The sequence below is a fragment of the Physeter macrocephalus genome, chromosome 11 (genome assembly GCF_002837175.3).
Source record: "Physeter macrocephalus isolate SW-GA chromosome 11, ASM283717v5, whole genome shotgun sequence".
Classification (NCBI taxonomy): Eukaryota; Metazoa; Chordata; class Mammalia; order Artiodactyla; family Physeteridae; genus Physeter; species Physeter macrocephalus.
Genome location: NC_041224.1, coordinates 29866758 through 29879472, shown reverse-complemented (window position 1 = coordinate 29879472; position 12715 = coordinate 29866758). Strand labels below are relative to the sequence as shown.

At 43.8% G+C, this 12715-nt stretch overlaps 1 protein-coding gene across 1 annotated transcript in view; it reads right to left on the bottom strand.

Moving 5' to 3' along the window:
* Nucleotides 1–12715, bottom strand: part of SFMBT2 (Scm like with four mbt domains 2) — a 216486-nt gene that overhangs the window by 78108 nt on the left and 125663 nt on the right. The window contains 1 exon segment of the mRNA XM_007126577.4: nucleotides 10245–10342. Coding sequence (XP_007126639.3) covers nucleotides 10245–10342 — 98 coding nt within the window.

Sequence of the window (12715 nt, the reverse complement as noted above, 5' to 3'; positions counted from 1 at the left end):
AAAGAGACGAGAAGGACAAAGGAGGGAACGGCAGAGGCCAAGCTCCCAGGTCTGGGTGTTCGGGGCCAGAGCTGGAGGTAAGCCAGCCTGGCACCAGCGGCTGGGCAGAAACTCAGAAGTCAGGTCAGCCACACCAGCAGGATCACAGGGGCCACCAGTCCGGTCACAACAGGACCTACTGACTAAGACAGACTCTCTTGCAAAGAACCACTGGGGTTTCAGTCGGTGAGAAGGAAATAGCAACCAAGAGTCACACAAACATTTATTGCTAAATTATTTGGAATCAGACACCCTGCCAGGTGGGGCAGGGAACGTCATGCTCAAGAAATTAAGTTCTGGCCCTACATAGGTGGCCTCGAGCAAATTCTGGGAGAATCCAAGGATCCCAGTACCTGAAGGCCAAACTCAGCTACGAGTTTTGTATTGCTGCTGTATTTAGCTACCAAAAGAGAGCAAAAGTCGGTCACCACAGAAACCGCAGCCTGACAATCTATGGTAACAGCGGCTCACACCCTTTCTTACCCCTTTGGCTGGACCAGATGGAATGAGAAAGGAAAGCTTTTCACTCTTGGCCACACTTAACCTTCTCTCTCTGGCCTGTAACCTAGGTCTCAGATGCGAAAATAGACAAGGAGCTCTCTCCTAAAGGTTGAATCTACAAATGCACCAACAGATACATAATTCAAAGCTGAAAAGAGCTAAAGAAATAACAGATGTGGAATGTTCCGTGTATTATGAGCACAGCCTGAACACTCTCAACAGAGAAGAAATATGTGCGTGGAATGCCTTTCCTTATGTGTTTGTGTAAAAATATAACAATGGCCACATGTAGCATCTTTTTTTCTCAATTAGCCTTCTCTCAGCAGCCCCTTCCTCCTGTTTATTAAACATGGACTTATGGAGAAAGCAAGAAGCAATTAAGCAAGTGAGACAGGACAGGAATCACTTGAGACCAAAGCAAGCTGAATTTAACTTACTGCTTTGCCATTAGTGGAGGCCCTTTATTTCCAGATGTCAAGGGCACTTTTAATGCATATCAGTTATAGATACACAATTCTGGATCCATTCAACCGCTACCCAAGTCAAAGACAACAGGAGCTGAGCTATGGGGGGGGACACCAGGAGCCTGGGTATTTTATCCAAGTACTGGACCAGGTACACTTTTTACCTGCTGTGAGTCCTGATGAAGTAAAAGCCTTAGTTATCATAACCTCGACTCCCTATAACCTCCACCTTGGCCACAGATATTGATGGGGAATTGGTCAGGGAGGCAACAATGGAAGGGAACGTAGCTAGTCTCGTGGGTGTACGTGTCCCACTGAAAATCACATCTCTCCTCAGCCTCCAATAAAATGGAAATAACCCGGAAGCATCAGGTCATCACCGTCCAACCGCATCCCATCCGTTCACAGCTACAATCATATCAGAGGAATCGCGTGTGATATTAGGAAGGCATGCACAGCAGTGGAAAAACAGACGGAGCGTAAGGCAGAAACCTGTCATCTATGGCCAAGTCTGTCCCTAAACTAACACGTTCCCCCCAGGGCGTTCCTTAAGCTCCCTGTGTGTCCATCGATCTATGTGTTTAAAGAGGAAACAATACATACGCCACACACCGTAGCACCTGACACTACCTTATTGTCGAGACCCTGAGAGATCGTAGGGCCAGATGCTCTGAAAAGAAAAAACCCACAGGCAACATACAGGAGGCTATATTCCCTCTACTCTGTGATCACGTCCAGCAAGAAGCAAACATTGGCCCTGCAAGCTCACCTGCAATGGGGTGTCACAGAACGTGGGGGGGTTGATGCTGAGCTGTTTTCTTAATTTCAATTAATCCCTAATCTTCTTCTCGGTGCTCTCAACTATTTCCTCCACTTAGCCAAGAACTGACCTGGGCTATTTTTAGCTGATCATGAAAGTACCAGTTTGGTACTGAACCCACCAAACAGGAGCCATCAAGCCCTTTGCTTCCTCTCTGTACAGTCATCCCTGTTATTCGGAACCGCTCGCGGGGTCTTACTTCATTCAAGCTGTACTGACGACCTCTCCGGAGCCTTTAACTTTCTAAGTGGAGACCTGTACTTAGTTCTTCACTAACCTACTCAAGAATGGGTACTGAGTGCTTACGACGGGCTGCACTGTTCAAGGCACCGGGGTGGCGCAGTCATGAAAATAAACAATCTCCTTTCACGGAGGGTACATTCCAGGAAGAAGAAACAGACGACCAGACACAGAGAAAGCAAACTGATGCAGACTATGTGGGGGGATAAATGCCGAGCAGGCTGTGGGGAGATGGAGGTGAGGGTGCTTTTTAAAATTTTAAGCAGAGACTTGGAAGAAAGAGAGGGAAGAAGCCTTGAGGCATTGGCCAGAGGGACCACTTTCTAGGCAGAGCATCACTGCAAAGGCCTGAGGACTTAGTGTGTTGGATGGACAGCAGGAAGCCGGCGGGTGGAGCAGAGGGTATGAGAACCTCGAGCAGCAAAGCGGCTCCGAGGGCACGTCACACCGGAGTCAGATCAGAAGCCACATAAGCAATGGAGTGACATGATCTGAATTTTGTTTTAAAAGAATCTGTCTGGCTGCTCTCGGAAGAACAAACTGTAGAGGGGCGGTGAATAACAAGCCCAGAAATAAATTCTGAAATGAATGCAGGAGTCCCGGGAGGATGATAGCTTAGACTAGGGTAGTGGTGATAGACAAAGTGAAGGGTGATTGAACTGCGGACGGAATTTGAAAGCAGAGCCAACAGACTGTGTGAAGGGACGGAATGGAGGTGTGAAGAGAAGAACCCAACACATGTAGCAGGCCTGAGACTGCAGTCCTGAGAAAGGTCTGCTTCCAGGATCAGGTCTTGGTTGGCCTATGGGGACACAGCTGATAAACTGAACCCGACAATGACATGAAATCTTCCCTAAATGTAGGAGTGGTCTACTGTGCCTACATGGTTTGCACCAACCATAGGGTTTATACTGACCGCCCCGCCCCCGACCAGTTTTCCTCTGGGAGTCTGGAAGATGGGTACGTGCTGGGCAAGATGGGTACCCACACAGCCGGCCCCCCATGACAGCCCTGGGCAGTGAGTCTCTCATGAGCATCCCTACCACATGTTGGCCCAACACGCTACGGGAGGAATTAAGAAGTTGCCTTGGGCAACTTCTCTGGGAGAGCACTCTTGGAAGCGTGCGTGTGGGTTTCCAGAATTCACCCCATGAGACTTTTCCCTTTGCTGATTTTGCCATCTGTCTTTCACTATAATAAACTGTAACCGTGATTATAACAACCTTGAGTCCTGGTGAATTACCAAACCTGGCGGCAGATCTGGGGACCCCGACACAGAAGGCATGCAAGGTTTATGGCCCCAGCTCAATGCTTTATTTAGAGTTCCTTCAACTCTTCTGCAAATCTCTAAATAGCTTCTTTGGTATTTCCAACACCAAAGGTTTTAAATATTTTGTTAACAGAAAGAATAAAAAAAAATTCAAACAATTTCACTGTTTTAAGGGGTAAAAATGAAGAACGATTTTAGTGACATTTCAAATAATGTTCTTTCCTTGCAATTACAAGGTGTAGTCACAAACGAGGTACACTGAAAAGCCCCCGCTCTCCCTGGGCTGAACATCTGTATTCCTCTAAGGGGAAAATACTGTATTTCAATTACCTGGCAAATTAGGAACTGCTGTTTCTTATTTGCAGGTCTTTTTGATGTATATAGGAGTGTTCAGTGAAACTTCTATAACTTAACATTTGCAAACAAGAGGGGTCACAAATGAAGATTACAATTTACAAGAACAGCAGAAAATGAAAAGTCGCAGTAATTATAAAAGGCTTATGAGTGCCTCGCACATGAAATACTACATTCATTATAGTTAGACTCTTATTGTCTAGTCTCCCTTGGCCCTATTTTTAAAACTTAACTAAATTACCTCAAATCCACTCCTTATATTGTAGTAAATACTTAGTGAATTAGAACTGAAGCAGTATAAAAATCCCTGGCCAAAAAGCTGGATTAGCCCTGTATTAACTTCATTTCATGACAGAAACAAACTCTGAGAGAGACCCACCCTAGTAGTCCTTTGTGAAGACAAAAGTAAAAAACTTTTATTGAAATTGGGGCATTTCGCTTTATTTGACGGTGGGGATGTGTCGTAAGTTAATCATATGACGGCTTGCAAAGGTAATATAATAAGTAAAAAAGAAAGCTAGTGAGAGACCTTGCTGATTTGCAGCGCAGGAATATATACTAAGTATTTTTCTCAAATAAATTAGTATTGATATATGGATTATTCTCAGCAAATCTATTGGGTCTCTAAATAATGAGACTGGTTTACAAGAAAAGAATTTCCATTACTCATGTTTCAATAACAAAAAATATTTTTTAATCCCTTCCCCTTTTCTTGGTACTCATTTCATTAATTACTTATTTTTCTTCTAAATATATGTTTTGAAATTTACCTGCATTTTCCAAATAGGGAAGTCAGAATTCTCAGTAAAATATGGCAACCAAAAGTCACTTAAAGTGTTCTCTCGAATCAAGGGCAATAAATCTTCTCTCGTTTTTATTAAAATGAAGCAACTGCTAAGAGAGCTTGAACCTTATCCCATGCCCCCATGCAATGCCTCTGAACTTAATTACCTCCATTTAAGTGGAATTACTTGGCAGAGAATACTACTATGTGGTTTCTTAAACTGCTGTACATCCATGAAATGCGGTTGTACTGGGTGGAACAGCAACCCCTAAAAAAAAGGCATATCCACCCAGAACCTGCGAACGTGACCTGATTTGGAAACAGGGACTCTGCAGATGCGCTCAAGTTAAACTGCGGTCACGCTGCCTTAGCACAGGCCCAAATCGAAGGACCAGTGTCCCTAAGGGGGAAATTTGGACAGACATGTAGAGAGAAGGCCATGTGGAGACAGCGGCAGAGACTGGAGGTCTGCTGTCACATCCAAGAAATGGTAAGGACGGCAGGCAACCCCCAGAAGTGAGAACAGACTCACGGGACAATGCCTCCCTCAAAGCCTTCAGAGGGAGCGTGGCCCTGCTCACACCTCGATGTTTACCTCTAGCCTCCAAAACCACGACAGACTGAATCTCCCTTGTTTTCAGCTATCCAGTTTGTGGTACGTTATTACAACGGCCTTAGGAAACTAATAGTGGTTGTTCTCAGGATTTCAAAATTAAGTGTATAAATATTCCCTCCACACAAAGTCTGGTTCAGAAAATTGCCCCTTTCTTTTCCGTCAAATTGAAATAAAAGAAAACATTTATAAAAGCGTCTCACAAGCTCTAAGAACACAGAATTTTCAATTCAGCTAATTTTTATTTATTAATTTCCCACTCCATACATCCCGTAGGCCCTGTGAAAGGTAGAAAATATTCAGTATCTACTCTTAAAAGCAACTACTGTATAGCACAGGGAACTCTGCTCAATATTCTGTAATAATCTAAATGGGAAAAGAATTTGAGAAAGAATACATACGTGTGTGTGTATAACTGAATCACTCTGCTGGACACCTGAAACTAACACAACATTGTTAACCAACTAAACTCCAATATAAAAGAAAATATTTTTTAAAAAGCAACCATTAATTATAAACAAAATATTGAGGACAGGGAGAATTCTCAAGTACTCCATAAAAATAGTAGTCTGATTTCTAACAGAAAAACATTAAAGTGAGGGAAGGAGGCAACTGTAGTTTAGAGGAAAATATAAACAATTATGAAACCCTGGAATCGGGTCAAGAGAATTACGTAGAGAGAAACTGCTCAATAAACATTTACTGAGTTACTTAATTATTAGTTTAAAGTACATGAAGATTATTAATGTTTATATATTTTGAGTCTTAGTATTCATAGTTCTAAATAATAAGTGCATAGCCAATTAACCTGTAACTACATTGACTCAAAGTATTTCAAATCAGTGATTTAAATGCATCTGTCCATTCAATAATTCATCGTATATTTGAAAAATATTTACTGAGTATGACTATAGCCACGGAGTTACGTTTCACTGAATGAAAGACGTGGGAGTTTACCCTACGGTCCAAGCTACAAGACTTTAAAAAGGGGAGTCCCACATGAAGACGGCTGACTGAAAACGCACATTAATTTCACCTCTTCCTAAACTCTAACCAAAATTACAGTAAAGAATTTTAAAGACGCAAAGCCACTTGAACAGAAACTAAAGAATAGAAGCTAAAATGCAGATGAACAAGAAGCAACTAATTTAACATATCCAACAGAGCCAAGTCCCAAGCCTCCTACGGAAAAGCTGAGACCCAGCCTAATGAACAGGGCAGGACCTTCAGGAGGCTCAGAAACTAGTAACAGCAGGTATGTCTGAAACTGGGGGTGAGTGGGAGGTGACAGAATAAGATGTGTGGGGAGCTGTCTAGGAAGCAGTTGGACCCCAGGTATCCTCCCCTCCCTGACTCTACAGACCAGTGGTCCTCCAGTTTCCTCAGAAGAGGATGAAGCAGGTGGTCCCTGGTCTGTGGATGCAGGAAAACACAAACTCAGAATGGAAACCCCAGGCTCTCTTCTTGCCACTCAGCTCCTAGAATGAGGGCAGCTCGACCTTGAACCCGAGGTGGGAAGTTGAAATTCTCCTCCTTGGAAATCAGCTAACGAGGAAAAACCATCATACAAAGAAGTAGCCTCCATACGAAGAAGGTCCCCCTACATGCACCAGTCCTGCCCTCAGCTTTCGAATCTCCCTCTTACTCAAGAGCACACAGGCAAGGATTCTCAGATACCCAAGGAAAGCCTCTAGCAAGAAAGTTAGAAACCAAAAGCAACACGGAGGAAACAAACTACTCTGGGAAAAGAAAACTTTAAAAAAATCAATACTTCCAACAAGATAAAGTCATGCTTCCAGGCTGCAAGAAGAGGAGGCCATAAACAGAGCAGCATTCAGAGAAAAAGCACCAGACAAGTGCTCATAAAAATGCAACCGCACAAATGAGTGGAGAAAACCTCTGACAGTAGAGCAAAAACACAGGAGAAAATGAAACCCTGAAATGAAAAGAAGAAGAAAAAATTACATAGCCAGCCCAGGACTACCACCTGGTCACAGAAGAAGAAGACAACAGAGAAAAGAGAGGTGGAAGATGTCATTTTAGAAGAAGCATCCCCAAAATTAAGGGTATGAGCTGCAGACACCCGGGGTACCCTGTGTTCTGGACGGAAACAGACACCTGCAAAGGCCCATCATCGTGAAATTTCACAACAGTGGAGAAAAGGAGAATATAAGATGCCCGAGGAGAAAAGGAAAAATGGAGCAATATCTCCAAATGCTTGAGAAAAGTGACAGCTGACCTAGAATTCTATACCCAAACTATCAGGGAAGCATGAGGACAGAATCAGGATTCTTTCAGTCACTCGAGGTGAGAGGAGAGCAGGCTGCCAGCACTAAGATGCTTTGCTTCGTTTTATCATCTTTGTAAGCTGAGGACAAAATGCCAAAGTAAGCCAGACCCAGATTGTTAACGGCACCTGGCTTGTCCTGACCACACTCTGAACAAGGTCCCAGGGACCCCTCGAGGTCCCGCTGCCTGGAGCAGAAGAGAACATTCAAGTCACTGCACAGAAATGCTGTGCTGGGCCTGTTCTGAGAACCGGAGCCAGACCCGTCCGCATTTCTAAGGGAGGTCCGGTACCTGGAGTTCAAGCTACAGTTTGGCTGATGACCCAACTAATTCCCTAAGATTAGCTCAGGACTGTGCCTACTCAACTCCCCTGCAAACCCTGTGGGAAAGTGAGGCCAGTTTAGGACCCAGGCACTGTCCAGCCATCCTCCACTCTGGAGAGCAGGAAAGTGCCCTCTCCTGAAACAATCAGGGCTGGTCTTGTTTCTCGTATTGTCAAAAGTAAGCTGTGTAATATTAAGGAAAACATACATAGGTAGTAATACTACAAGGAGAGGCAAGGAAATGGTTAACACCAAAGTTAGGGAGCTGGTTACCCAGAGCCAGGAAAGAGGATGGGGAAAGGTCACGTGGAGGGATGCTAAAGGACCCGCAACTTCCCGTGTCTAGACAGGGGGCAGGGGGGATTTGTATTTCCACTGTATCACTCTGTGAACTCCTCACGTGTATATTTCAAATGTATGTGTATAATATATTCCAAAATAAATATATTCATACTCTATTTTGAAATAAAATTTATTTTCTCAAGGGCAAGGAACATGATCAGATTTATACATTTAAAATATCACTAAGGGAAGCAACCTAACTGTCCATCAAGAGAGGAACGGATAGACGGGCTTCCCTGGTGGCGCAGTGGTTGAGGGTCCGCCTGCCAATGCAGGGGACACGGGTTCGCGCCCCGGTCCGGGAAGATCCCACATGCCGCGGAGCGGCTGGGCCCGTGGGCCATGGCCTCTGGGCCTGCGCGTCCGGAGCCTGTGCTCCGCAACGGGAGAGGCCACAACAGAGGGAGGCCCGCGTACCGCAAAAAAAAAAAAAAAAAAAAAAAGAGAGAGATGAATGGATAGAGAAGGTGTGGTGTATACACACACACAACACTACCCAGCCATAAAAAAGAATGAAATGCCATTTGCAGCAACATGGATGGACCTAGAGATTATCATACTAAGTGAAGTAAGTCAGACAAAGACAAATATCGTATGACATCACTTATATGTGGACTCTAAAAAAGTGATACAAACGAATTTATTTACAAAACAGAAACAGACTCACAGGCATCAAAAACAAACAGTTACCAAAGGGGAAAGTGGGGGAGGGATAAATTAGGAGTTTGGGATTGACAGATACACACTACTATATATCTAATAGATAAACAACAACAAGGCCCTACTGTATAGCACAGAGAACTATACTCAGTATCTTGTAATAACCTATAATGGAAAAGCATCTGAAAAAGAATACCTATATACACACACACACACATATATATGTATAACTGAATCACTTTGCTGCACACCTGAGACACAACATTGTAAATCAACTCTACTTCAATAAACGTGTTTTTTTAATATCACCAAGGCCACTGGGAAAAGACAGTGGACACCAGCTGTAGAGGTCAAACGAGTGACAAGCGTGGCGGGCTGGCTTCCGAAGAGGCAGTGGAGCCAGTTCACGGAAGAGTAAATGCTCTTTTTCCTAATTTTTATTTTTATTTTATTTTATTTTTTGCAGGAAAGGAGGAGGAAAAAGAAGTTATCTGGTTAGTTAGCAAAAAAAAAAAAAAAAAAAAAAAAAACCAAGATAATGTTGCATGATCAGTGTGATTATTACTGCTAATAATAATTTAATAATTATTTTCAGAAGAGGTCTTAGGTCCAATGTTGCCGATGAGAAAAGTGCTGAACAAGAGTATCGGTGACTCACCCTGCTAGATTAAGGTTCTGAGCGAGGACTTCCTCGTAAATAAAATCCGGGAAGCCAGTGCCCCAGCCTGAGCCTCACACTCTTGGCTGCAGGCGGTACCTAGACACCATTTTAATTTCATTTTCCACACGAAACTTCTACGGCCCTGCAGAAATGTGCCCGCTCGGAACTGAAAAGCAGGTTCACGTCAGCCCACCGCAAGCCCATCCACAAGTCTCCCAGGAAACGGTCCATGTAGAGCTGTTTCCCACCTACTCGAGCTCCAAATAGGAAGAGACCGTTTTATGGGTCCCTCTTGCTGGAGGGATCACTCCTGCCCAGAACTTAATATTCTACACATCACATAAATTTTAAGCTTAATTTTAAGAGTGTTAAGAACTAGGTGATCTATTTCAGTCGTGGTACATTTCTTTCCTTGTCTATTAGAGGATGGCCTACTACCCAACAGATACTCATGTGAGTTTCTCAAGCCATCAAGAGAAGCATCATTTTCTCTCATTTTTACTGAGCAAATACCAAAATTAGACTTGCTCCATTTCCATTTGTTTCTTTGGTGAGCAGTGAGAGGGTGAAAATGAGACTTCCATGATAATACAAGATGGAGAAAAAAATGTAAACCTGAAAAAAAATTTAATAAGGTTCAAATTACCTTATAATGTCCTTATTAATAACTTGATAAAAGATTTTAAGCATTATCTTGGAATATGGGTATTTGGGAGGATTACAAAGCAGAGCAAAATGGAACAGATAACAATTTTAAACATTTTAAATGAACACCGGCCAAGAAGGTAGCTTTTTAAATAGTGGGAAATGATCTGACGTGGGCAACTGTTTACACAGTTTATTCTCGAAAAGAGGGGAAAAGCTGCTATGAATCTACGTCTTACCTTAAACACTTCCACTGGAAGAGGAAACTTGGCAGCAACAATAAGGGATTTCTCCAGAGCACATTTCCACTCTGAGTCCATCTTCAAAGGATAGATTTCTGTATCAACGGCAAATCACATAAGAGTTTAAGGGCTGAAATGTTCTACTGGGTGGTTCTTTCTCGGGTTTTATCGTCGCAGGACTTCATAATAACCCGGCAGGAGCAGCAACCCTAAGAATTCACACCCCGCCTGCCACAAAAGGCCACCTGCTAAAGAGATTTCCCGAAATTAAAGAGCAATTTGGGATTCTGTGATCAGAAATGAAGAATGAACTTAACAGGGCTCTTCTTCAGGGAATATATGCATGCATTCTGGGCATAATTTAATAATATAAATCACATTAACCACACTTCATCCATCCACTGCCCCGAATTCCATACATCACCTGGGAAGTAATATCCATGGATGAAGAACTTATTATCTGATAAATTTCCAAACTAGAAAAGACTCTTGTCGGGCGTTTTCAGTTATTACAGTCTATTTTTCAATAAATCTCTAAGCTCTCACATGCTAAAAATAGTCCGCATTTAAGTCAAGAAATTACGAAAAGGTAAATTAAAATTTACCAACCAAGTCTAATATTTACACTTGAAATGTTGTTAATACATCACATGTTGCCCATGTTTTCCCCCAGGCGGTGGGGGGAAGGGATTTACGAAAGGACGTTACACTGTCTGAACGCAAAATTAAAAGAACAAAATCGTTGAGCACTGTTTTTACCGATCGCTGAAACTGCAGGGGAACTTTATGATCTGATCTCAACAGATTTAAGACCTTATCAAAATAGGATTTGCAGAGGCACTCACTTGGAGTAGATATGTTTATACCTCCCCTATATCAACCCAGGCTACTTCAGGCAGACAGCTAGGATATGAATATGAATTTAAGCACAGTTAAAAGGCAACATTAAGCCTTTGAGGCTATATTTTTAACTTCTGGCATGTCTGCTTTTTAGCAGGCGGCCATATAATTTGATGATCATAGCTTCTGAACTCACCTTGAGCTTGAAGCACCTGTGTTTCAGCAGTTTATTTAGTCTTTTCAGACTATCACAATTATGGTTAGGGGAGAGATGCTGTGAGAAGGAGCCAAGTTATCAATGCACTGCCCACCGTCCCTCGTTGTCAGACACACCAAGTCACATAAAGGATAAATAATGACAAGATAGGCTCTACTCGTGTATAGTGTCTATAATTCTTTCTAGCCTTTTCTTTATGCTCTTATACCACTGCAGAATTTTTTCCCCCAATTTGGCGTTTCTCTATCAGAGAAAAAATAGCCTTTAATTCTTCTTGGTACACATGTTTGGGGGAACATAGTGAGGTCCCCCCAACAAACACCTCTACAGAGAATGAATGAATGGTCCCTCCAACCTCCACCGGTGGAGGGGGGGCCCTGAGGGAGAAACCGCTTATCACACAGAGTCCCACAAAGGAGAAAGAAGGACCAATTCACGGAGCCCTACAAATTGTCCCGAGACAGTGAGGCAGATTCCCTGGAATATACCAGTGGTTCAGCTCAGGGGCACTGCATCAAAGTCTCGGTGAAAAGGGAAGGCAATTCAGGATTCTAGGAAGCAAAGCCCAGAGGACACCAAGGGCAGCAGTTCAAGACGGGGTCAGAAGGGAAACAATAAACAAGACCCTGGACTTCCTCAGTAGAACAGGAACAAATCCACTCTTCCAGGGTTCTGGAAGCAGGTCGATGGGGAGTTCAAGCTCGATATGGTAGTAAAAGGAGAACCAAGTCATGAAAAAGGATGGTGACCTCCAAAGACAAGGTCAAAGGAAGGGTCTGCAGACATACAGGGGATAGAAAAAGGGAAGAGAAAGTGTTGGTGCCCGAGCTCCCACAGTCTGTAACTGAGGTCTCTGGGTGGGAAGGGGAGCCCCCGAGGCAGAGAAGAGGGTAAAAGAAGAATGGCTTAAAAATTACTCAAGGCCAGAGCCATAAAAACCCAACATGGTCAGGTCCAAACTCAGAACTGAGCGAGGAGACAGGCAGCCCCCCAGAGGGATGCTCACAGCCTCTCCTGACACCTGGACTCACACACACTGGCAGAGCAGGACTGGACCAGCCACATCATCCTAGAAGGCTGCAGCCACCTGATGCCACGTCTGTTCCACCAAACCAAAGACAAGTAGCCTAAGAAGCCTGGTGCGTTGATCTGAATATGCCCCCCTCCCCCCAAATTCGTATGTTGAAACATCTAAGGTGATGGCATTAAGAGGTGGGGCCTTTGAGAGGTGATGAGGTCATGAGGACGGAGCCCCTATGATGAGATTAGAGCGCTTATAAAAGAGACCCCAGGGCTTCCCTGGTGGCGCAGTGGTTGAGAATCCGCCTGCCGATGCAGGGGACACGGGTTCGTGCCCCGGTCCGGGAAGATCCCATATGCCGCGGAGCGGCTGGGCCCGTGAGCCATGGCC